Source organism: Pongo pygmaeus, chromosome 6, assembly GCF_028885625.2.
Source record: "Pongo pygmaeus isolate AG05252 chromosome 6, NHGRI_mPonPyg2-v2.0_pri, whole genome shotgun sequence".
NCBI classification, from domain to species: domain Eukaryota; kingdom Metazoa; phylum Chordata; class Mammalia; order Primates; family Hominidae; genus Pongo; species Pongo pygmaeus.
This window is the reverse complement of record NC_072379.2, coordinates 100,429,048-100,451,091: the sequence shown is the minus strand read 5'-3', so window position 1 is coordinate 100,451,091 and position 22,044 is coordinate 100,429,048. Positions and strand designations below refer to the sequence as shown.

Here is a 22,044-nt window from a genome sequence, read left to right as displayed (position 1 = left end):
TGTTGTTTTTTTTTGGGGTGGGGGGGACAGGGTCTCACTCGTTCATCCAGGCTTGAGTGCAGTGGCACGATCTCTGCTCCCTGCAACCTCTGTCTCCCAGACTCAAGTGATCCACCTCAACCTCTCACCTAAAACTCCCAACTCAACCTCCCGAGTAGCTGGGACTACAGGCACGCACCACCGTGCCCAGCTAATTTTTGTACTTTTAGTAGAGACAGGGTTTCATCATGTTGCCCAGGCTGGTCTTGAACTCCTGGGCTCTAGCAGTCCGCCTGCCTCAGCCTTCCAAAGTGCTGGTATTACAGGCTTGAACTACTGTGCCCAGCCTGGTCCATTTTTAATTGTTTGTTTTCTTATTATTGAGTTTTAAGAGTTACCTTTTTTTGGATAATAACCCTTTATCGGATACATCTTTACCAAGTATTTTCTTATAGTCTGTGGCTTCTTTTTAGTCTCTTGACTGTGTCTTTTGCAGAACAGAAAATTTTAATTTTAATGAAATCCAGCTTTATCAGTTCTTTTTTTTAATCTATTCTGCCTTTGGTGCTGAAACTAAAAAGTCATTGCCAAAATCCCTGGTCATCTAGATTTTCTTCTGTGTTATTTTCTAGCACATACCACTTCTCCTAGTTTAGACTTTTTTTTTTTGGTATGTGGATATCCAGTTGTTCCAGTACCGTTTGTTGGAAAGACTTTTATCTCCATCAAGATAAGTTGATTGTATTTAAGTGGCTCTGTTTCTGGACTCCCTATTTTGTTCCATTGATCTGTTTGTGTATTCTTTTGCCCATAACACATTGTCATGACTTCTCTTTTTATTTTTAAATAAAATGTGTAATCCTTATATTTAGTTTGACTCTTCAAACAGAGAGTTTCTTGCTTTTATGGTGTTAGAATTCTTACTTTTATTCTGAGAATTATGATGAGAAGATCAGTTACGAATTTTTTCCAAGCCTGAGATTAGACTGTGAAGGATAAAACCATACAAATTCTTGGTCACAGAAATAAATGAATAAAAACTGAATAAGAATTCTAGTCTTGTTAGGAGTAATGTATTGTAGTAAACAGTGATGCCAGGGCACTGTTTTCCATCACTTCTGTATGTAAAGATCTAGAAGTGGCTTTTTCTTTTTCATTTTTTTTTTTTTGAGACGGAGTCTCACTCTGTTGCCCAGGCTGGAGTGCAGTGGCGCCATCTTGGCTCACTGCAACCTCTGCCTACTGGGTTCCAGTGATTCTCCTGTCTCAGCCTCCCAAGTAGCAGGGATTAAAGGCACCCACCACCATGCCCAGCTAATTTTTTATGTTTTTAGTAGAGATGGGGTTTCACTTTGTTGGCCAGGCTGGTCTCGAACTCCTGACCTCAGGCAATCCACCTGCCTTGACCTCCCAAAGTGCTGGGATTACAGGCGTGAGCCACCACACCCAGCCTGGAAGTGGCTTTTTAAAAGGAACATACTACGATACATTAGTGGCAGATTTGATTTTATATACAGTGGTCTGAATTATGGCCAAAATTTTTTTCTTTAGGATTATGGATACCAGTATTATAGGTAAATAGACAGAGATATTATTCTACATTTGGAAGGCTTTTATCTTTACAAACTGCTTCGGTATGTATTTTCTATTTAATCTTTACACGAACTCCATTTTACAGCTGCAACTGGAGATCTGAAAGTTTGTCAGTTATCTAGGTTGTAGAGCATAATCTTGAACCTAGGTCTCCTGAGTTTGTAGGCCTCTCACTTTATCATAGCTCTGCCATGTAACATGACTACAGGAAGTTTAATGGAGGCATTTAAGGTTGGATTTTGGGCCAGGCGTGGTGGCTTATGCCTGCAATCTCAGCATTTTGAGAGGCTGAGGCAGGAGGATTGCTTGAGCCCAGGAGTTTGAGACCAACCTCAGCAACATAGCGAGACCCTGTCTCTATTAAAGAAAAAATAAAGAAAAAAATGATTGGATTTTGAAAAAGGGTAGGCTCTACCAAAAAGTGGAAAAATTGTAAGAAGGGTGAAAGGTAGGTTGAAAGGCTGAGAGGTGAGAGCAAGACAGATGTGTGGGTTAAGGACAGAAGTGATGTCACAAAAAATGCCCTTTGTTTATGTATAGATGGGGTTATTTGTGTTTGCTGAGGATGTTTTGATATCAGGAGGGGTAACTGCAATTATGTTGTCTATAACTCTCCTGTCTTGGCTTTGCCATTGTTTTTGTTTCTATAGATGTTTTTCACATAATGACTTCATACCTTCAACTGTACTTGAATTATTTAATATCATACCTGAGTGCATATTCTAAGATTCCTTTTCCTGTGTTATGAAATTAATATGTGCCCATTGCAGAAACTTAGAAACTTTCCACCTTAAATAGTGGAATTTTAAATGTTAAATTAAATATATTCAATATGTTAAATATTTAATTAAATAAATAATTTTAAATAATGGCTTTAAATAATTTTAAATAATGGCTTTTAGTAATTTAGGTTATCTTTCAGTTTGTTTTTGGAATGTATGTATATTTCTAAAGTTTAAAAATAATTGAGTCATAGTGTATGATAGTTTTATTTCTCTAGAAGCTAGTTTAATTTTATTCTGAAAAATATTTATGTTTTATGATTGTGGTAGGCTTATATTGTGAATATATGCTATTAAAAGTTTATAGTTGTTGGCTGGGTATGGTGGCTTACGCCTGTAATCCCAGCTCTTTGGGATGCCAAGTCGTGCAGATCACTTGAGGTTAGGAGTTTGAGACCAGCCTGGCCAACATGGCGAAACCCCATCTCCACTAAAAATACAAAAATTAGCCAAGTGCGATGATGTGTGCCTGTAATCCCGTTTACTTGGTGGCTGAGGCAGGAGAATTGCTTGAACCCGGGAGGTGGAGGTTGCAGTAAGCTGAGATCGTGCCACTGCACTCCAGCCTGGGCCACAGAGCAAGACTTTGTCTCAAAAAAAGAAAAAAAAGTTTATGGTTATTTTAACCTGTATGATTACAAGTCAGGATCATGAGTACCTTTAGGGGTGCTGTACAAAGACTGGAAGGGAACACAGAAGGATTCTGTGGTGCCGTTTCACAAGTATCTTCATTTTATTACATTAATATTGTACTTTAATAAAATTTAATTGTTATTAAAATAATACGTTTAAGTTGATAAGATTAAAATGAATTATTGGAAAAAGAAATGTGGAGACATTTTAGGTGACTTTTTTTCCGTTGTAATTTTAAGTGATATATAAATAGTTCATTTTGTTAAAAGTTTAGTTACTTAGGAAATATATAATGTGTCTAAGCTCCAGCTACTTGGAGTAACATTTTTTTTTTTTTTTTTTTTTTCAAGATGTAATCTCACTGCCACCCAGGCTGGAGTGCAGTGGCATGATCTCGGCTCACTGCAACCTCCACCTCCCAGGTTCAAGCAATTCTCCTGCCTCAGGCTCCCAAGTAGCTGGGATTACGGGCATGCACCACCACGTCCGGCTAATTTTTGTATTTTTAGTAGAGACGGGGTTTTGCCACGTTGACCAGGCTTGTCTTGAACTCCTGACCTCAGGTGATCCGTCCACTTAGGCTTCCCAAAGTGCTGGGATTATAGATGTGAGCCACCGCACCCGGCCTGGAGTAACATTTTATAGCTAGACAGCAGCCTATGACAGGATTTCAAGGACTTTAACGTCAGAAAGTAAGAGTAGCAAATCAATCAGAAGTGTGGGAACACTGTAATCTAATTCAGAAGTTAAGTTATATGTGAACAGATAAGGAGTTTATCTCGTTTCTTCACCCCTGTATACCTAATCTTTTTCTTGTACTCAGACTACGTATTTGTTGAGTCAATGAATTCCTGTTTGCTGTACTTTTGTATGCTTGGAGTATTATCACTTTAAAAAAAAAACAAAAAACACTTTGTCAGTGTTATAGAAAGTAATGTCCTTTAATTTGTATATTATTAATGAGTGAAGTTTAAAAATGTTTATTAATCACATGAATTTAATTTTTTGAAAATTTATTTAAGTAGTCTAGACCTGTGCCATTCAGTATGGTAGCCACTAGTTTTATGTGACTGTTCAACACTTAAAGTGAAACTAGTTTCAAATTGAGATGTGTCATAAATGTAAAATATATGTTAGATTTTGAAATCTTATGAAAAAATGTAAAATATCTCATCATTTAAAAATATCAGTTCCATGTTGAAATTATAATGTGTTGGACCCATTGGGTCAAGCAAAATATATCATTAAAATTAATAAAATTGTTTACCAATTCAGATTTAGATTACTGTGTAGATCTGGACAGTGCTTATAGAGACAGTAATCTAATCATTACATGATTAGGACCTGGGTTATGGTAGTATTTATAGAAAGGAAAGTAAGGAGTGATTTTTAAGAGATTATGCAGTATGCATATATACTATATAATTTCTACTATATTCCAGGATATTTCACAGTTGTTGTATACTTCCATCATGGTTTTGTAATCAGTCGTAAGCTTTTTGAGGGCAAAGGTTTATGTCACTATTTTTATATCCTTCTCTGTATTTTGTCTTTTGCTGGGTACATAGGAAGTCATTTGAACAAAGAAGAATTTAATAGGATATCAAATATTTTGTTTGAAGTTTTAGGATGCAAATGAATGATCCCTAGAGTTATTATGCCCTTTATTTAAATATCACAGTATCACCAAGTAGTCAGATTGAGTCATACTATTTTTAAAAGGAGCCAAGGGTAAGGGAACCAACATCTAGTCTTATGTATGCCAGGCTCTACGTAGTCATTTTATATATTTTTTCATTTAATCCATATAGTAACCATATGAGGAAGGCGTCAACTACCATTTTACAGATTAGGAAACTGAGATCAAGTAATTTTTCTGTTACGTTGCTAATCCATAGATGCTCAATTTCAACACTGGCACTTTTCCATTGTAGCTTTTGCTTCACCTAAAGTTAGTTATTTTAAGTGATTTGAAATAAATTTAATATTTTGGTTGACATGAAGTAAGTGAAGAATACTTAGAATAAAATGTATAATGATAAATTTTGACAATATGTATTTCATATTCAATAAAAAAGGAAATTTAGAAATATTCCCCAAAACCTGAGAGAAAAAAGAAAAGGCATATTTGTTCCTCATTCTGATTTTCTTTGTGTATTGTAATTCCAGAAATTTACCTATAGTTTGTAGATAAATAAAATTGTAGTTTTTTCATTTTAAATATTTCCTTTGTTTTGTCTTCCAGATAAAATCAAAGACAAAATTAAAGAGAGAGACAAAGAAAAAGAGAGAGAGAAAAAGAAACATAAAGTAATGAATGAGATCAAGAAAGAGAATGGAGAAGTAAAGATTTTGCTGAAAAGTAGGTTTTATTCAGTGATTTTAGTTCTACTTTATTATACTGTTCAGTATCTGTATTGGCTAAGTGAATAAAATAAGAAATGTTATTTGGTGCTGAATTTTGCGGAGAATGAACAATGATGAGGAAATGAAAAGTAAATGTAACAATGGAGAATTCTAATCTGTATGGTAACATGTCTTATAGTATATTTAGTGAGCCATTAAAAAGTTAAAAGGTTAAGCTTCATTAAACTTAATTTCTTAAATTATTTTAAAATAAGTTAATTCTGTGTTTGCATTACTAGTCTTACTCATATTTAGATAATCTAAAAGGAAGAAATTAAGAAAAATTGCCGAAGCAAGTTTTAGTATGATAGGGATGGTGAAGTAAGTGATCTTCTTAAAAATATTTGGCTGTAATCACCATACCATAGTCTAGGATTTAGAGGGAACATTTTACTCTGAGCTAAATCAGAAGCGGTATGTTTCTTATATGTTTAAGAATATCCTTGTTTTATTCTTTTTTTTCTCTGTTACAGTTGCATTCATTTGCTGTTTATATATGAGGGTGGGGTGGAGAGAAGAATTTGGGGTTAGGTGGTTGGGTAATAAGTATACTACAAATCCTATCAATAAGTCTGAACTTGTAAAGAGAATTTATGGTAGAATAGACGTAAGGATAGTCTTAAATTCACTCAGATGTCAAGGTAAGAAGAATCCGTGGCATTCAGTTGCTAGACAACTAGCGAATTCACTAGCTAGCAAATTCACTAGTGCTATCATGTTGATAGTTGATGATCAGAACATGTTGACCTTGATTAACTTCATGTTGAGTTTAATTGTTGATAAGGCTTTATATTTGCTTGGGGGGAAAAGACCACAGCATTGCATATGTAGCAAAATAACTGGTAGTTTGTATTATTTAAGATAAAGAGTATTAGATTCTGTATTTTCATTGCATTCTTTGTCATGTTTTCAGATATTCGTTTTCTATTATCTACATGTCAGAACTTCATTTTCTACGATATTCTTTCAACCTTGAAGAAATATGTCAGAGCTTAAGTCGATGGCTACTTATTAGTTAATGCTCATGATCCTTTTGTTCTGTTTCTTTTGCCAGCATATTCTATCTGTGTTGTCTAATTAGATTGTAAGCCTTTGAGGCAGGAATTGAATATAACCACACTAGTTCTTTATAGCAGCTAGTGATGAATGCTTGAAAAGTCTACTTAAGGCTGGGTACGGTCGCTCGTGCCTATAATCCCAGCAATTTGGGAGGCCGAGGCGGGTGGATCACTTGAGGTCAGGAGTTTGAGACCAGGCTGGCCGACATGGTGAAACCTCGTCTCTACTAAAAATGAAAAGTTAGTGGGGCATGATGGTGGACATCTGTAATCCCAGCTACTCGGGAGGCTGAGGCATGAGAATTGCCTGAACCTGGGAGACAAGAGGTTGCAGTGAGCTGAGATCACTTCATTGTACTCCAGCCTGGGCGATAGAGTGAGATTCAGTCTCAAAAAAAAAAAAAGAAAAGAAAAAGTCAAGTCTACTTAACTTTACCCTTGGTTTAGCCCAATAGCCATTTTTTTTCTGATTTAATCAAATGGTTGTTTTCTTATTTATTTGAAAATATCATGCTGTAAATTCTATTACTTGAGAAGGAATCTGTTTTAGAAATACTTTATAAAACCTCATATGTTCTTGATTGAATACTGGATTCCTAACATAATGTGAATTATGTGAATCCAGAGATTACACATGAAAATAAAATTTAAAACAGCCTAAAATTGAGATTTTTAAAAAAACGAAATATACAATAGTAACTTTGAAGTAGACAAAAATTTAGGTGATATTTTGAACCGAGTTAAACTGAAACTAGTGATGATTAAGGTAAAAGAATGAGATAGATGCGGAAATTAATTTGTGACTTCTGGGATGTCCATGGAAAAATTTAGGGAAAATGTATTCACAGTGGAGGTAAGTAATAATTTAATTACTGCCTTACAGTGTTACCAAGATTAAATGAGGGAAAGTATGAGGAAAGTGCCAAGTATAGAATCTGGCTCACAGGTACTTACTACTGAGTAGTAAATAGTTATGAAATCTTTCTTGTAAGTATGTATGAGAGATTAACTTTGTGATTAAAAAGCAACAAAATCGGCCAGGCACAGTGGCTGAAGCCTGTAATCCCAGCATTTTGGGAGGCCGAGGCGGGTGGATCACCTGAGGTCAAGAGTTCAAGACCAGCCTGGCCAACTTGGTGAAACCCCATCTCTACTAAAAAATACAAAAAATTACGGTGGGCGCCTGTAATCCCAGCAACTCGGGAGGCTGAGGCATGAGAATTGCTTGAACCCAGGAGGCGGAGGTTGCGGTGAGCCGAGATGGTGCCACTGCACTCCAGCCTGGGCAACAGAGAGAGAGACTCCATCTCAAAAAAAAACAAAAAACAAAAAAATAAAACCAAACTATCTCCTCTCCTCAGTGTGTAGTACATAGATAATTAAGTGAATAAGCATATGATTCATTGGGAAAACAGTGCTTGTCGCATTGAAAGCACTGAGTGTTATCTGTTGTTACTATCTACGAGAAAGAATTTGCTTAGTCTGTGGGGCCATTTCCCAAGTGAGACTGTGGTGGTGGTACGAAAAGGCATCTTTTGTTGTTGGTGACTTGGAACAACAAATCATTTACTTTGCTGAGGGACAATATACTTTCATCTACTACTGTGTGCCAGTTTTTTCCTTGTGGCCTCCAACTTTTATTCTATCCTTGTAATTTTTTTCTTCTGTTAATGATAATGTTGCAAGCTGTGGTATACATAGGTATTGATGGATGATGGCATTTGAAAATCTAAAATAGATGTCAAGTATGTCACACCAATTCATTTCCTCCAGGTTTTTCTTAAAAATTGTGTCAGGTAGGCTGGGCGCAGTGTCTCACGCCTGTAATCCCAGCACTTTGGGAGGCCAAGGCGGGTGGGCCACTTGAGGCTAGGAGTTTGAGACCAGCTTGGCCAACCTGGTGAAACCCCATCTCTACTAAAAATACAAAAATTAGCAGGGCGTGGTGGCGCTCGTCTGTAATCCCAGCTACTCGTGAGGCTGAGGCAGGAGAATTGCTTGAACCCAGGAGGCAGACTTTGCAGTGAGCCGAGATCGTGCCATTGCACTCCAGCCTGGGTGACAGAGCAAGACTTGGTCTCAAAAAAAAAAAAAAAAAAAAAAAAAAAAAAGTTTATTTTATTTTATTTATTTATTTATTTTTTTGAGAGGAGTCTTGCTCTGTCATCCAGGCTGGAGTGCAGTGGCGCGATCTCGGCTCACTGCAAACTCTGCCTCCTGGGTTCAAGCAGTTTTCCTGCCTCAGCCTCCTGAGTAGCTGGGATTACAGCCGCACGCCGCCATGCCTGGGGCTAATTTTTTGTATTTTAGTAGAGACAGGGTTTCACCATGTTGCCCAGGCTGATGGCGAACTCCTGAGGTCAGGCAGCCTGCCTGCCCTGGCCTCCCAAAGTGCTGGGATTATAGGCATGAGCCACTGCGCCCAGCCTGTCAAGTTTTTTTTTTGACTAGAAATACACACAAAATTGTATATATGATAAAAAGTTTTTTTATTAATGCAAAAAACCTTATAAAGGTTTATTTGCTAAGAAAGTTGGATTATTTGCTCTTTTCAAAATAGTTTAAAGGAACAAATAAGTTTGAAACAAAGCTTATTTAGTGGGTCTCGTTTTACACTAAAGTCCACCAACTGCTTTTTCTGATTGTATGCATTATGTTCCAGGCCTTTTTATGTTGTTTATTAATGATAAAGTGTGAGAACATGTGTTATGATTATAGTATTTTTTAGAGTAAATGTTTGTCATTATAGCATTTTAAATAAGTTTGCTAGTGAGCAGTTAGAATGGGGGTTAAAAGAAGCCAGTGTCCAAGGTGATTGGTAGTGTACTAAAGGTCACAGGTAGGTAAATCATGGCTAGAAGAGTGACAACACTGCAGTGCAAAAAAAAAAAAGCACATTCATTCCCCAGAGGCCAAAAGTTGAGAATAACTAAGCTAATTAGTACTTTTTTTCTATATGTAATAATGGGATGGGGGAGAGAGAAAGATAGATATAAATTTTATAAATTTTTCTGAATTTTGTTTTTCACTTTATTAATACAAAAAGTATACGAAAATTAGTGGTAGAATTAACCCAATAAATTTGTGATCTTAAAAGTTTTTATTTTTCTTTTCATAATTAGCCATTAACAACACATGCTGTCTTTGTTTCTGTGTGCGCTTCTTTCTGCCTCTCTGAGTGTCTCTCTCTGGCTGTAAGTATATCTGCATCTCTGTTTCTGATTCCCTCACTCCCAGTCTGGCACTCTCTCTCTGGCTCTGACTCTATACATGTGTGTTTCTGTGGTACTTTGTGTGTGTGGTCTGCTTTGTGCATTTGTATGTGGCTTTAGGGAGGGTTTCCCATCAGCATTTTTCTTTTCTTTTCTTTTTTCTTTTTTTTTTTTTTTGAGACGGAGTTTCACTGTGATACCCAGTCTGGAGTGCGGTGGCGCAGTCTGGGCTCACTGCAACCTCTGTTTCCTGGGTTCAAGCGATTCTCCTGCCTCAGCCTACCGAGTAGCTGGGACTGCAGGCGCGCGCCACCACGCCTGGCTAATTTTTGTATTTGTAGTAGAGATGGGGTTTCACTGTGTTGGCCAGGCTGGTCTCGAACTCCTGACCTCAAACAGTCCACCCGCCTCAGCCTCCCAAAGTGCTGGGATTACAGGCATGAGCCACTGCACCTGGCCACCATTTTACTTCTATTCTTACACTTTTTGAAGGGCCAGATTAGTTGGATAGCAGTTCTGTTCTTCCTGTTGTAGGTACCTGTCAGGATCCTTTATTGGGTTCTGTTGCAGAATTATAGATTTAGGCCAGGCGTAGTGGCTCATGCCTGTAATCCCAGCATTTTGGGAGGCCGAGGCGGGTGGATCATGAGGTCAGGAGATCGAGACTATCCTGGTTAACATGGTGAAACCCTGTCTCTACTAAAAATACAAAAAAATTAGCTGGGCGTGGTGGCAGGCACCTGTAGTCCCAGCTACTCGGGAGGCTGAGGCAGGCTGAGGCAGGCTGAGGCAGGAGAATGGCGTGAACCTGGGAGGTGGAGCTTGCAGTGAGCCAAGATCGTGCCACTGCACTCCAACCTGAGTGACAGAGCGAGACTCGGTCTCAAAAAAAAAAAAAGAAAAAAAAAAGAATTATAGGTTTAATGTGGACTTTAAATACTGTTTAATGTAGGAGAAGCAAATTGGTATTTAAAATGGCCTTTTTCCTTATTTTAAAATTTTCTGCATACATATCTACTGCATTTCGTATGTAGAGATAGGAAATGAGTGAGAGATTATATAAAGCTCTTAAATCTATCTAGTGAATGCTCGTACCCCAGTTTGGTTTCATGTAAAGAATGCATTTTGCTTGTGTCCATGGGGGTTCCTAAGGCTACTCCCAGGGCCTGTGATTTGCTGAAAGGACTCACAGGACTCAGCATATAGTTGTACTTATGGCTATGATTTATTATAGTGAAGGAGGACAGGCATGGTGGCTCACAGCTCTTATCCCAGCGTTTTGGGGAGCTGGGGCAGGAGGATTGCTTGAGGCTAGGAGTACGAGACCAGCCCCGGCAATGTGGCAGGAACCCATCTTTAAAACACACACACACACACACGCACACACGCACACACGCACACGCGCGCACACACACACACGCACACGCACACACGCACACACGCTGGGGCAGGAGGATTGCTTGAGCCTAGGAGTACGAGACCAGCCCCGGCAATGTGGCAAGAACCCATCTTTAAAACACACACACACACACACACACACACACACGGCAAGAACCCATCTTTAAAAAAATATACACACACGCAGACACACAGTGAAAGGATACAAAGTAAAATCAACAAGAAAAATAGCACTTAGTGCAATGTCTGGAAGAAACTAGGCACAAGTTTCTAAGAGTCCTTTCCCAGTGTTGTCACACGTGATGTGCTTAATTCTTGCAGTGGTGAATTGTGACACCACATGTGAAATCTTGTCTGCCAGAGAAGCTCATTAAGAACTCAGTGCCCAGGGTTTTTCTTGGACATTGGTCATATAGGCACCATCTGCCTACCACAAACTAAAATTCCAGACTCCCAGAAGGAAAACAGGCATTCAGCAAAACTATGTTGTTTAGGCCTGGTGTGGGGGCTCACACCTGTAATCCCAGCACTTTGGGAGGCCGAGGCAGGCAGATCACTTCAGGTCAGGAGTTCGAGACCAGCCTGGCCAACGTGGTGAAACCCCAGTTCCACTAAAAGTACAAAATTAGCCAGGCATGGTGGTGCATGCCTGTAATTCCAGCTACTCAATTGGCTGAGGCAGGAGAATCGCTTGAACCCGGGAGGCGGCGGAAGTTGCAGTGAGCCGAGATTGCATCATTGCACTGCAGCCTGGGCGACAGAGTGAGACCCTGTCTCAAACAACAACAACAACAATAAACTGTATTGTTTGTACAGTTTTGGCACAGTGAAGACTCTTACTTATGGAATGGGGGGAACTCTCCAAAAATAAGAGTTCCTAGATGCTAGCCAAGAGTCAACCTTGCAAACAGGAGTCTCTGAGAATAACAGTCTCAGGTATATTATCTCTTCCGCATACAGTGCTCATTTCAGTATTTAATTACAGAATAGTTTTCCATGGGAATTTTTTTCTTTTTTCGAGACAAGGTCTTACTCTCTTGCCAGTCTGGAGTACAGTGGTGTGATCACAGGCCACTGCAGCCTTTACCTCCCCAGGCTCAGGTGATCCTTCTGCTTCAGCCTCCTGAGTAGCTGGGAATACAGGTATTTGCCACCACACTCAGCTAATTTTTGTATTTTTTGTAGAGACAGTGTCTTGCTATGTTTCCCAGGCTGCTCTGCTGTGAGAATTTAACTCCTTGATGCTCAGTCTAAGAATCTCTTGGCCGGGTGCAGTGGCTCATGCCTGTAATCCCAGCACTTTGGGAGGCTGAGACGGGTGGATAACCTGAGGTCAAGAGTTTGAGACCAGCCTGGGCAACATAGTGAGACCCTGTCTCTATTAAAAAAAAAACAAAAAAAAACAAATAGGTTTTTTTTTTTTTTTCCTAAAGGAATCTCTTAACTGATTTCTTATTGGTTTGCATTTTTCAGTTCCTGTTATAGTACCTTTTGGTTTATCCTCATGCTTATGAAATAGACTAAGTGTTGTCTCTGTTTTATTTCAAAGTAATGTGTTCTCCTGGTAATATTTTCTGATTTAACCTTTTTTGGTGTTAGGCATAAGTGTAGGATATTAAATATACTTTCACTCAAATGAAGTTTTATTCATTTTGGCAACAATTGCATAATTTATGCAGTTCTGCATATATTTTCAGTTGTATTTAGGAATGTCATTAATCACACCTATGCCCTTTAAGCTTTCTTAAATTCTATTTTTTATTGCATTACTGCCTTCTTTCCCTGATTTTTTTTTATTTTTTCATCTTTCATTTTGGTTAGTCCCCTGTTTCACTTATTTTTATTTCATTTTTTTGTAGAGATGAGGTCTCTTTATGTTCCCCAAGCTGATCTCGAACTCCTGGCCTCAAGTGATCCTCCTGCCTTGGCCTCCCAAAGTGTTGGGATTACAGGCATCACCCACCATGTTTGGACTGTTTTACTTTTTACATTTATTTTTATTTTATTTTATTTCTGTTGCCTTGGCTGGGGTACAGTGGCATGATCATGGCTCACAGCATCCTCAACCTACTGTGCTCAAGCCATCCTCCTGCCTCAGCCTCCTGAGCAGCTGGGACTACAGGCATGTACCAACATGCCCAGCTAATTAAAAAAAAAAGATTTTGTAGAGACAGGGTCTCACCATGTTGCCCACACTGGTCTGGAACTGCTGCGTGCAAGTGATCCTCCTGCCTTGCCCTCCCAACATGCTGGGATTACAGGTGTGAGCCACCATGCCTGGCCTACTGTTTGACTTTTTAAAAAAAATTAATTTTGTTCTTAAGGTACTAATTAACCTAAATATGATATTTTGATAGTTCACACCTGGGCAGCAAGTCTGAATTTGATAACATTATTCAAGTGTGTGTCTTAGCTGCTTACAGATAGACTTTTTTTTGGGGGGGCGGGGGAGACGTCTCGCTCTTGTCACCCAGGCTGAAGTGCAATGGTACAATTTTGGCTGGGATTACAGGTGCCTGCCACCATGCCCGGCTGATTTTTCATATTTTTAGTAGAGACGGGATTTCACCATGTTGGCCAGGCTGGTCTCGAACTCCTGACCTCAGGTGATTCGCCTGCCTCGGCCTTCCAAAGTGCTGGGATTACAGGTGTGAGCCACTGCGCTTGGCCACAGAGAGACTTTTTAGAGAATTAACCCTTCGCCTTTTATGACTTTATACACCTATATAATGAATAATGTTGACAGATTTCTGTTTTTGCTTCTCATACTAGTTCTTCATTGGATACTTATGAATTATCACTTCTGTGAATTTTTACAGAGAATTTAACATTAAACTTCACTTTTGTGGATTGCTATCAACTTAAAATAGTTTTTGTTGTTTTCAGGGCTAGAATTTAGTGGTATTCATATGTGCAAAAGCTTGACTGAGGCTGGGCACAGTGGCTCACGCCTGTAATATAGTTGTGCTTATGGCTATGATTTGGGAGGCTGAGGCGGGTGGATCACCTGAGGTCAAGAGTTTGAGACCAGCCTGAACAACATGGTGAAACCCTGTCTCTACTAAAAATACAAAATTAGCTGGTCATGGTGGCGCATGCCTGTAATCCCAGCTACTTGGGATGCTGAGGCAGGAGAATCACTTGAACTCGGGAGGCGGAGGTTGCAGTGAGCCGAGATTATGCCATTGCACTCCAGCCTGGGAGACAAAAAGCAAACCTCCGTCTCAAAAAAAAAAAAAAAAGTTGACTGAAAGGAAGATAAGGGAAAAAACTATAAGCCTCAGATAGTCTGTTAGTGAGACAGATTTTTTCATTCATACTTTCATTAAATGTTCTTATGTAGCAATATGCTAGATACTATGAGGGATATAATGATGGAAAAGGAGGTATCATTTCACTCTAAATTAATATAAAGATTATTTGTTTCACTCATACAGTGTTGATTGACATATGGTATACAGGTATCCTATGAGAGAAACATGTAGCTTTTATAATATATGAGTTAGGAGTGAAGTGATTTCAGTTCTAATTTGAGAAATGAGGGAAAGCAACATGAAGAAAAGGAATATAAGAGTTGTCTTTAATGCAGTGGTCCCCAACCTTGTTGGTACCAGGGACTGATTTCATGGAAGACAATTATTCCATGGACAGATGGGATGGTTTCAGGATGATTCAAGGACACTACATTTATTGTGCACTTTATTTCTATTATTACATTATAATATGTAATGAAATAATCATATAACTCACCATAATGTAGAATCAGTGGGAGCCCTGAGCTTGTTAATCTATATTTGCAGCAGCTCCCAGCACTAGTGTCATCTCAGATCGTTAGGCATTAGAGTCTCATAAGGAGCAGGCAACCTAGATTCCTCACATGCATCGTTCATAATAGGGTTCGCCCTCCTATGAGAATCTAATATTGACAGGAAGTGGAGCTCAGGCAGTAATGTGAGCAATGGGAAATGGCTGTAAATACAGATGAAGCTTCGCTGGCTCGCCCACTGCTCACCTCCTGCTATGTGGCCTAGTTGTGGCAGGCTATGGACCAGTACTAGTCTGTTGCCCTGCGATTGGGGACCCCTGCATTAAAGGATAGTGTATTAGTCCATTTTCGCACTTCTATAAAGAAGTACCTGAGACTGGGTAATTTATAAAGAAAAGAGGTTTGATTGGCTCATGGTTCTGCAGGCTGTACAGGAAGCATGGTACTGGCATCTGCTCAGCTTTTGGGAGGCCTCAGGAAACTTTCAATTATGGTGGAAGGTGAAGGGAAAGCAGGCACGCCGTACATGGCCAGAGCAGGAGAGAGGTGGTGATGGGGGAGGTGCTGCACACTTGTAAACAACCAGATGTCACTCACCATGGTGATGCAGAACCAACGGGGAAATTCACCCCCATGATTTCAGTTACCTCCTACCAGGCCCCACCTTCAATTGTAATTGGGGATTACAGTTTGACATGAGATTTGGGAGGGGACACAGATCCAAACCATATCATTTCACCCCTGGCCCCTCCCAAATCTCATGTCCTTCTCACATTGCAAAATTCAGTCATGCCTTCCCAACAGTTCCCCCAAATCTTAACTCATTCCAGCATTAACCTAAAAGTTGAAAGTCCAAAGTCTCATTTGAGACAAGGCCAAGTCTCTTCCACCTATGAGCCTATAAAATATAAAACAAGTTAGTTACTTCCAACATAGAGGGGGGTGGGTATAGGCATTGAGTAAGTACTTCTGTTCCAAAAGGGAGAAATTGGCCAAAAAAGGAGCTACAGACCTCGTGCAAGTCTGAAACCCAGCAGAGCAGTCATTAAATCTTAAAGCTCCAAAATAATCCCCTTTGACTCCATGACCCACATCCAGGACACTCTCATGCAAGAGGTGGGCTCCCAATGCCTTGGGTAGCCCCACCCCTGTGGCTGTGCAGGGTTCAGCCCCTGTGGCTGCTCTCAAAGGCTGGTATTGAGTGCTTGAGGCTTTTTCAAGTGCATGGTGCAAGCTTTTGGTGGATCTACCATTCTGGGGTCTGGAGGACAGTGGCCTTCTTCGCATAGCCCCACTCTGCAGTCCCCTGGTGGAGACTCAGTGTGGGGGTTCCAACCCCACATTTCCCCACATTACCTTTTCCAAACCATAAAGGTTTGGAAAATTTGCAGTCTGGCCATGTGGTAGAAAAGAAAAGACTATTGTCAGGGAAGAGTTCAAGCAGGCTGCAGAAATTTGTGTAAATAAAACAAAAGAGCCAACTGTTAATAGGTTAGACAATGGGGGAAAGTCCTAGAAGGCATTTCAGAGAACCTTGTGGCAGCTCCTCCCATCACAGGCCTGGAGGCCTAGTAGGACTGAATGGTTTCCTGGGCCAGGCCCAGGGCCCTGCTGCTCTGCACAGCCTCAGGATACTGCTCCCTGCTCCCCAGCCACCCCATCTCCAGCTGTGGCTCAAAGGTGCCCAGGTGTAGCTTGAGCCACTACTTCAAGGGTGCCAGCCATAAGTCTTGGTGGCTCTATGTGGTATTAAGCCTGCCAGTACACAGAATGCAAGATTTGAGGCTTGGGAGCTTCCACCTAGTTTTCAGAGGCTGTATGGAAACACCTGGATGTTCAGGCAGAAGCCTGCTAAAGGAATGGAGCTCTCATGGGGAGCCTCTCTACTAGGGCAGTCACTTCCACATTGTCAGATGTCTTTATAGCAGTGCCCCATTCCTCAGTACCAGTTTTCTGTATTAGTCCATTCTTATACAGCTATAAAGAAATACTTTAGACTGGGTAATTTATAAAGAAAAGAGGTTGAATTGGCTCATGGTTCTGCAGGCTGTACAGGAAGCATGATGCTGGCATCTGCTCAGCTTCTGGGGGGGCGTCAGGAAACTTTCATTCACATCAAATGGATAGAGAAGAGTTCATTGGTAAATAACGAGCAAGTCAGGGGTATTTTCAGGAGAGGAAATGCCTTTGACAGTAGAGTTATGTTTTGTAAGAAATTGTAAATAAATAGTTTAGTTTGACCAGAGCATGAGGTACTTGAGGGCACTGTCTTTGGATTCCAGACTGAAGAGATTATAGGTAGACATTGAGAGCTCTTGAAAGCAGTTTAGCTAAGGAATGAATATGATCAAAAGAATACATAAAAATTATAGAAAGGTTAATATGGCTGTAGCATTCAGGATAAGAGACAGTTATGCAGCTGTTAGACCAAAAATTAAGACAGTGGCATCAAGGAATTCAGAAGTAATCAAGGATGAGCTGGATAATTCTGTCAAATTACGGAGACACCAGGAAAAATGATTTGATTAAATATGACTGGATTTGATATTTCAACATTCTGGGAAAGCAAATTTAAACAGATTGAAAACAGAAGCAGAATTTAAGCAGTAAGAATGATAAGGTGGTAAAGGAAAGACACTGGGCATAGATGATTCTTTTTTTCTTTATTTTTTTTCTTTTTGAGATAGAGTTTCGCTGTGTCGCCCAGGCTGGAGTGCAGTGGCGCAATCTTGGCTCACTGCAATCTCTGCCTCTCAGTTCAAGCAATTCTCCTGCCTCAGCCTCCCGGGTAGCTGGGATTACGGGTGCTTACCACCATGCCCAGCTAATTTTTGTGTTTTTAGTAGAGACGGGGTTTTGCTCTCCTGGCCAGGGTGGTCTCGAACTCCTGACCTCAAGCAATCCACTCACCTCGGCCTTCCAAAGTGCTGGGATTACAGGCATGAGCCACCACGCCCAGCCTGAAGATTGTTTTCTAAAATATTCATTCATCTCCTTATTTCTGTAAATTGTGAGTGTTTGCTATATGTCAGAATGGTAGCACACACTGTAGATGTAACTTTGCTCTACGCCCGTCTGTCTGTCTCTCTCTCTCTCTCTTTCTCTCTCTCTCTCTCTCGCTGTGTACATGAAGAGACTCGCTGGCTGGGTGTCATGGCTCACGCCTGTAATCCCAGCACTTTGGGAGGCCGAAGCGGGCAGATCACGAGGTCAGGGGTTCGAGACCACCCTGGCCAACATGGTGAAACCTTGTCTCTTCTAAAAACACAAGAATTAGCTGGGCATGGTGACGCACTCCTGTAATCCCAGCTACTTGGGAGACTAGGCAGGAGAATTGCTTGAACCCAGGGGGTGGAGGTTGCAGTGAGCCAGGATTGTGCCACTGGACTCCAGTCTGGGCGACAAAGCCAGACTCTGTCTCAAAAAAAACTGATGAAATATTATCAGTTCTGTAAAAAATGAGTCCTAAATATATAATTCTGAGTAAATTTTCAGAAGTAAACTTCTTACTTACACAAAACTGTTCCTAAAGCATGGTTTTTAAAGTCATTAAAATGTGGAGTTTCAAAAAACATTTTTTCCAACAGGTGGGAAGGAGAAACCAAAAACAAATATAGAAGACTTACAAATTAAAAAGGTAAAGAAGAAAAAGAAAAAGAAACACAAAGAGAATGAAAAACGGAAGCGTCCGAAAATGTATAGCAAATCTATTCAGACCATCTGCTCAGGATTGCTAACTGATGTTGAAGATCAAGCAGCCAAAGGCATCCTAAATGATAACATAAAAGATTACGTTGGGAAGAATTTGGATACCAAGAACTATGATTCCAAAATTCCAGAGAACAGTGAGTTTCCATTTGTCTCATTAAAGGAGCCACGAGTTCAGAATAACCTCAAAAGGCTGGACAGTTTGGAATTTAAACAACTCATTCATATAGAGCACCAGCCTAATGGAGGTGCATCGGTTATCCATGCCTACAGTAACGAACTCTCCCACCTGTCTCCTATGGAGATGGAGAGGTTTGCAGAAGAGTTTGTGGGTCTAGTGTTCAGTGAAAATGAAAACTCTGCAGCTTTCTACGTGATGGGTATTGTTCATGGGGCAGCTACTTATTTACCTGACTTTTTAGACTATTTTTCATTTAATTTTCCCAATTCACCAGTGAAAATGGAGATATTGGGAAAGAAAGATATAGAGACAACGACTATGTCCAATTTTCATGCTCAGGTAAGAGGTTTTTAGTTTTATAAAATAACTTTTAATTATATATTTTTAGATGAGTTTCTGTTTTTTGTTCCTAATTAGGTTGAAATAAAAAGGTAAGAATATAGTGAAACCATTTGGGAGTATTAAGAGTAAATTACTTTCTTGATGTGAGCATCAGAATTTAAAATCCAGTTTTCACTTATGTGTGTTTTTTTCTTAAAGACAATTAATGAAATAATTAAGATTCTGTGTCTTTTTTTTTTTTTTGCAAGGAGTGGTCTTGAACCTAAGGAAATGAATTTAGCCATGTATTTTCCAGTCCTTAAATAGTTTTCTTACCTGGAAATCACCTAAAATTGTCTTCTAGCTTTAGGATGCTTTAAGGTACTTAGCACCAGGCCAATCACATGGTAGGTACTGAATAAATGTTGGCCATTAAAAATATTATAGTATGAAGGAATCATCAGTTACTGTGTAATGATGTGTAAAAAGTAGCAATCAGTATATTGAGCTAATTTTCATTTCCTACCCTTCTCTATGGTGGAGAATATATATTATTCTGGAAAGCAGACAGAATAGAGTCTGCTGGGTCTTGAACATCAGTGTGGGCCCATCTGAAAGGCTGGTGCCATTATCACTCATCCTCAAATTGGGACTGTTTAGTCTGGAGATTGGCCAGTTCTCACATTTATTGATGCTGTAGTTTTTGGTTTTCTAGGAACAGTTTTTGGTTTCTAGGACAACATTCTAGTTTGGAAGGAGGGAAAAAGTAAAGGAAGTCTCAAATGGATCTTAGTGATTATTTATCCCAACACCTCCCAATTTACAAATAAGTAAACAGACGTAGGAGAGAGGAGTAAGGTATTGTTTAACATTGTCAGCAGTGTCAAGAATAGAACAAAATCTTAATCTTCATCCAGGGCTCCTTTCCTTATTCTGAATATATTCCTTTTTTGATGGGTGCTCAAGTTATAGTTTCCACTTTAAATGGTAGTCTGGATGTTCAGTCACATCCACATGTACCCCACCCCCAATAGTATGAGTATGTTTGGTGTATATTCTGTAGTTGATTGTAGTCCGGAAAATAATGTGTTTTTTTTTTTGTTTCTGTTTTTGAGATGGAGTCAGACTGGAGTGCAGTGGTGCGACCTTGGCTCACTGCAACCTCTGCCTTCCTGGTTCAAGCGATTCTCCTGATTCAGCCTCCCAAGTAGCTGGAATTACAGACATGCACCACCATGCCTGGCTAAGTTTTGTATTTTTAGTAGAGACATGGTTTTGCTATGTTGGCCAGGGTGGTCTCGAACTCCTGACCTCAAGTGACCTGCCTGCCTTGGCCTCCCAAAGTGTGGGGATTACAGGCGTGAGCCACCTCGCCCGGCCTGGAAAATAATTTTTAATGTGCGTGTGTGGGAATTATTCTCTAACATAATGTGTTTGAGAATTGAAATTTAAATATTTTCTAAACTGGGTAGGGAGCTATAGAGCATCCATTACTAGCCCTGTCATTTTATAGAAACCCAAAATGGTGAGTTACTTGTCTGAGGTTACGCCTGAATATAATGGCAGAATCAGGACTGTCATCTAGTAATAGTGTTTACTATTCATTGAGTACAGACTGTGCCAAGGACTAGTTGTTCTGAGTATTTTATATGTAGTAACTCATTTAATCCTCATTATAATCTTATTTTAGCAGTGAAGAAACAGATCCAGTGAGAGAAGAGATAACATGCTCAAAGTGCCTTATCACCTTAGCATTCGTCGTTTATTGCATGTCTCCTAAATGTCTGGTTTTCTGTTGGGCCTCTTGGCTCCCATTCCCGGTTATTTCCACAATATCACAAACTTTCTTGCTTTGATACTATGCAAGTTTGCTTCAGTAACCTTTTAAATGTGACAATACATTGATGTGCATCACATTACATGCTTTTCAGATGGTTTTTCAAATAAGGTTAGGAATTATTAATTTTATACTAAATGATAAGAATTTTCATCTAAACTATGTAATATGTACACCATGAAAACTGCTTTTGTTACTAAATAAAATGAGATGCTGGACTTGTTAATCATGGCAGTGTGTGCCTGGGTTGTGGATCTCAAGTCCTTGATGAGCCACCTACTCTGGTTGTCACCATCTCTTCGGGCTTCTTGGGTAATATATATTGCAAAGAGGAAACTCCAGGCAGATGGATCCTGTTTGTTACCAGTTGTGGTTCTGGCCCCATATCTGTGTGATCTGCTACCCTGGTGACCTAAGCATGTCAGCTGCAGGGACTACTTTTGCTTCTTTAGCTTTAGACTTAAAGGCAGGAAAGTACATGTGCAAGGACCGTATTCCTTTCATCACAAGATTCTTCAGATCTTATCGTTCCTATGAGTGGGGAAGTTGTTGTATGCAGATTGGGGAGGTAGCCTTCGATTTGTCCTTAGGCACTGGCTTTATGAAACTGAATGGGATCCAGAAGAGAGAGCAGTAGGAGAAAAATGAGCATGCTTCTTCTTGCACAGTTCTATTTCTCATCCCTTGAGTCCTCGCAGTTAAAGCTCTCTCAGCCTACATTGAAGTGTCCCTCCAGGAGTTGATTTTATTTAGTAAACTTTTTATTGAAGTGTAATGTATATACAATACATAGTATACATATTATAAATGTATAACTTGATGAATCTTCACAGAGAACACACCCATGATTTTAAAAAGCTAAATATTGTTAGTAGCCAGAAACCATCCCCGAACCCTTCTTTATCAGTACTGTGCCAACCCCCCAATCCCACCACATGAACAAATACCCAGGTGATCACTGTCCTGACTTTGAACATCACTGATATATTTTGCTTCTTTTTGAACTTAAGTGGAATCAGATAGTACGTACATTGTTGTGTCTGGTCTCTTTTCTGTAGTATAATGTTTGTGAGATGCATCCATCTTGTATGTAGTGGTACTGCTGTATGGTATTCCACTGTGTTAGTATACCAGTGTTAATATACCACAGTTTGTTTATCTTGTTACCAT

General features: G+C 39.7%; 1 protein-coding gene across 1 annotated transcript in view; it reads left to right on the top strand.

Moving 5' to 3' along the window:
- Positions 1-22,044, top strand: part of RSBN1L (round spermatid basic protein 1 like) — a 93,491-nt gene that overhangs the window by 45,303 nt on the left and 26,144 nt on the right. Inside the window, exons 2-3 of the mRNA XM_054493979.2 lie at positions 5,233-5,349; positions 18,415-19,055. Coding sequence (XP_054349954.1) covers positions 5,233-5,349; positions 18,415-19,055 — 758 coding nt within the window. The remainder of the gene's footprint in view (positions 1-5,232; positions 5,350-18,414; positions 19,056-22,044) is intronic.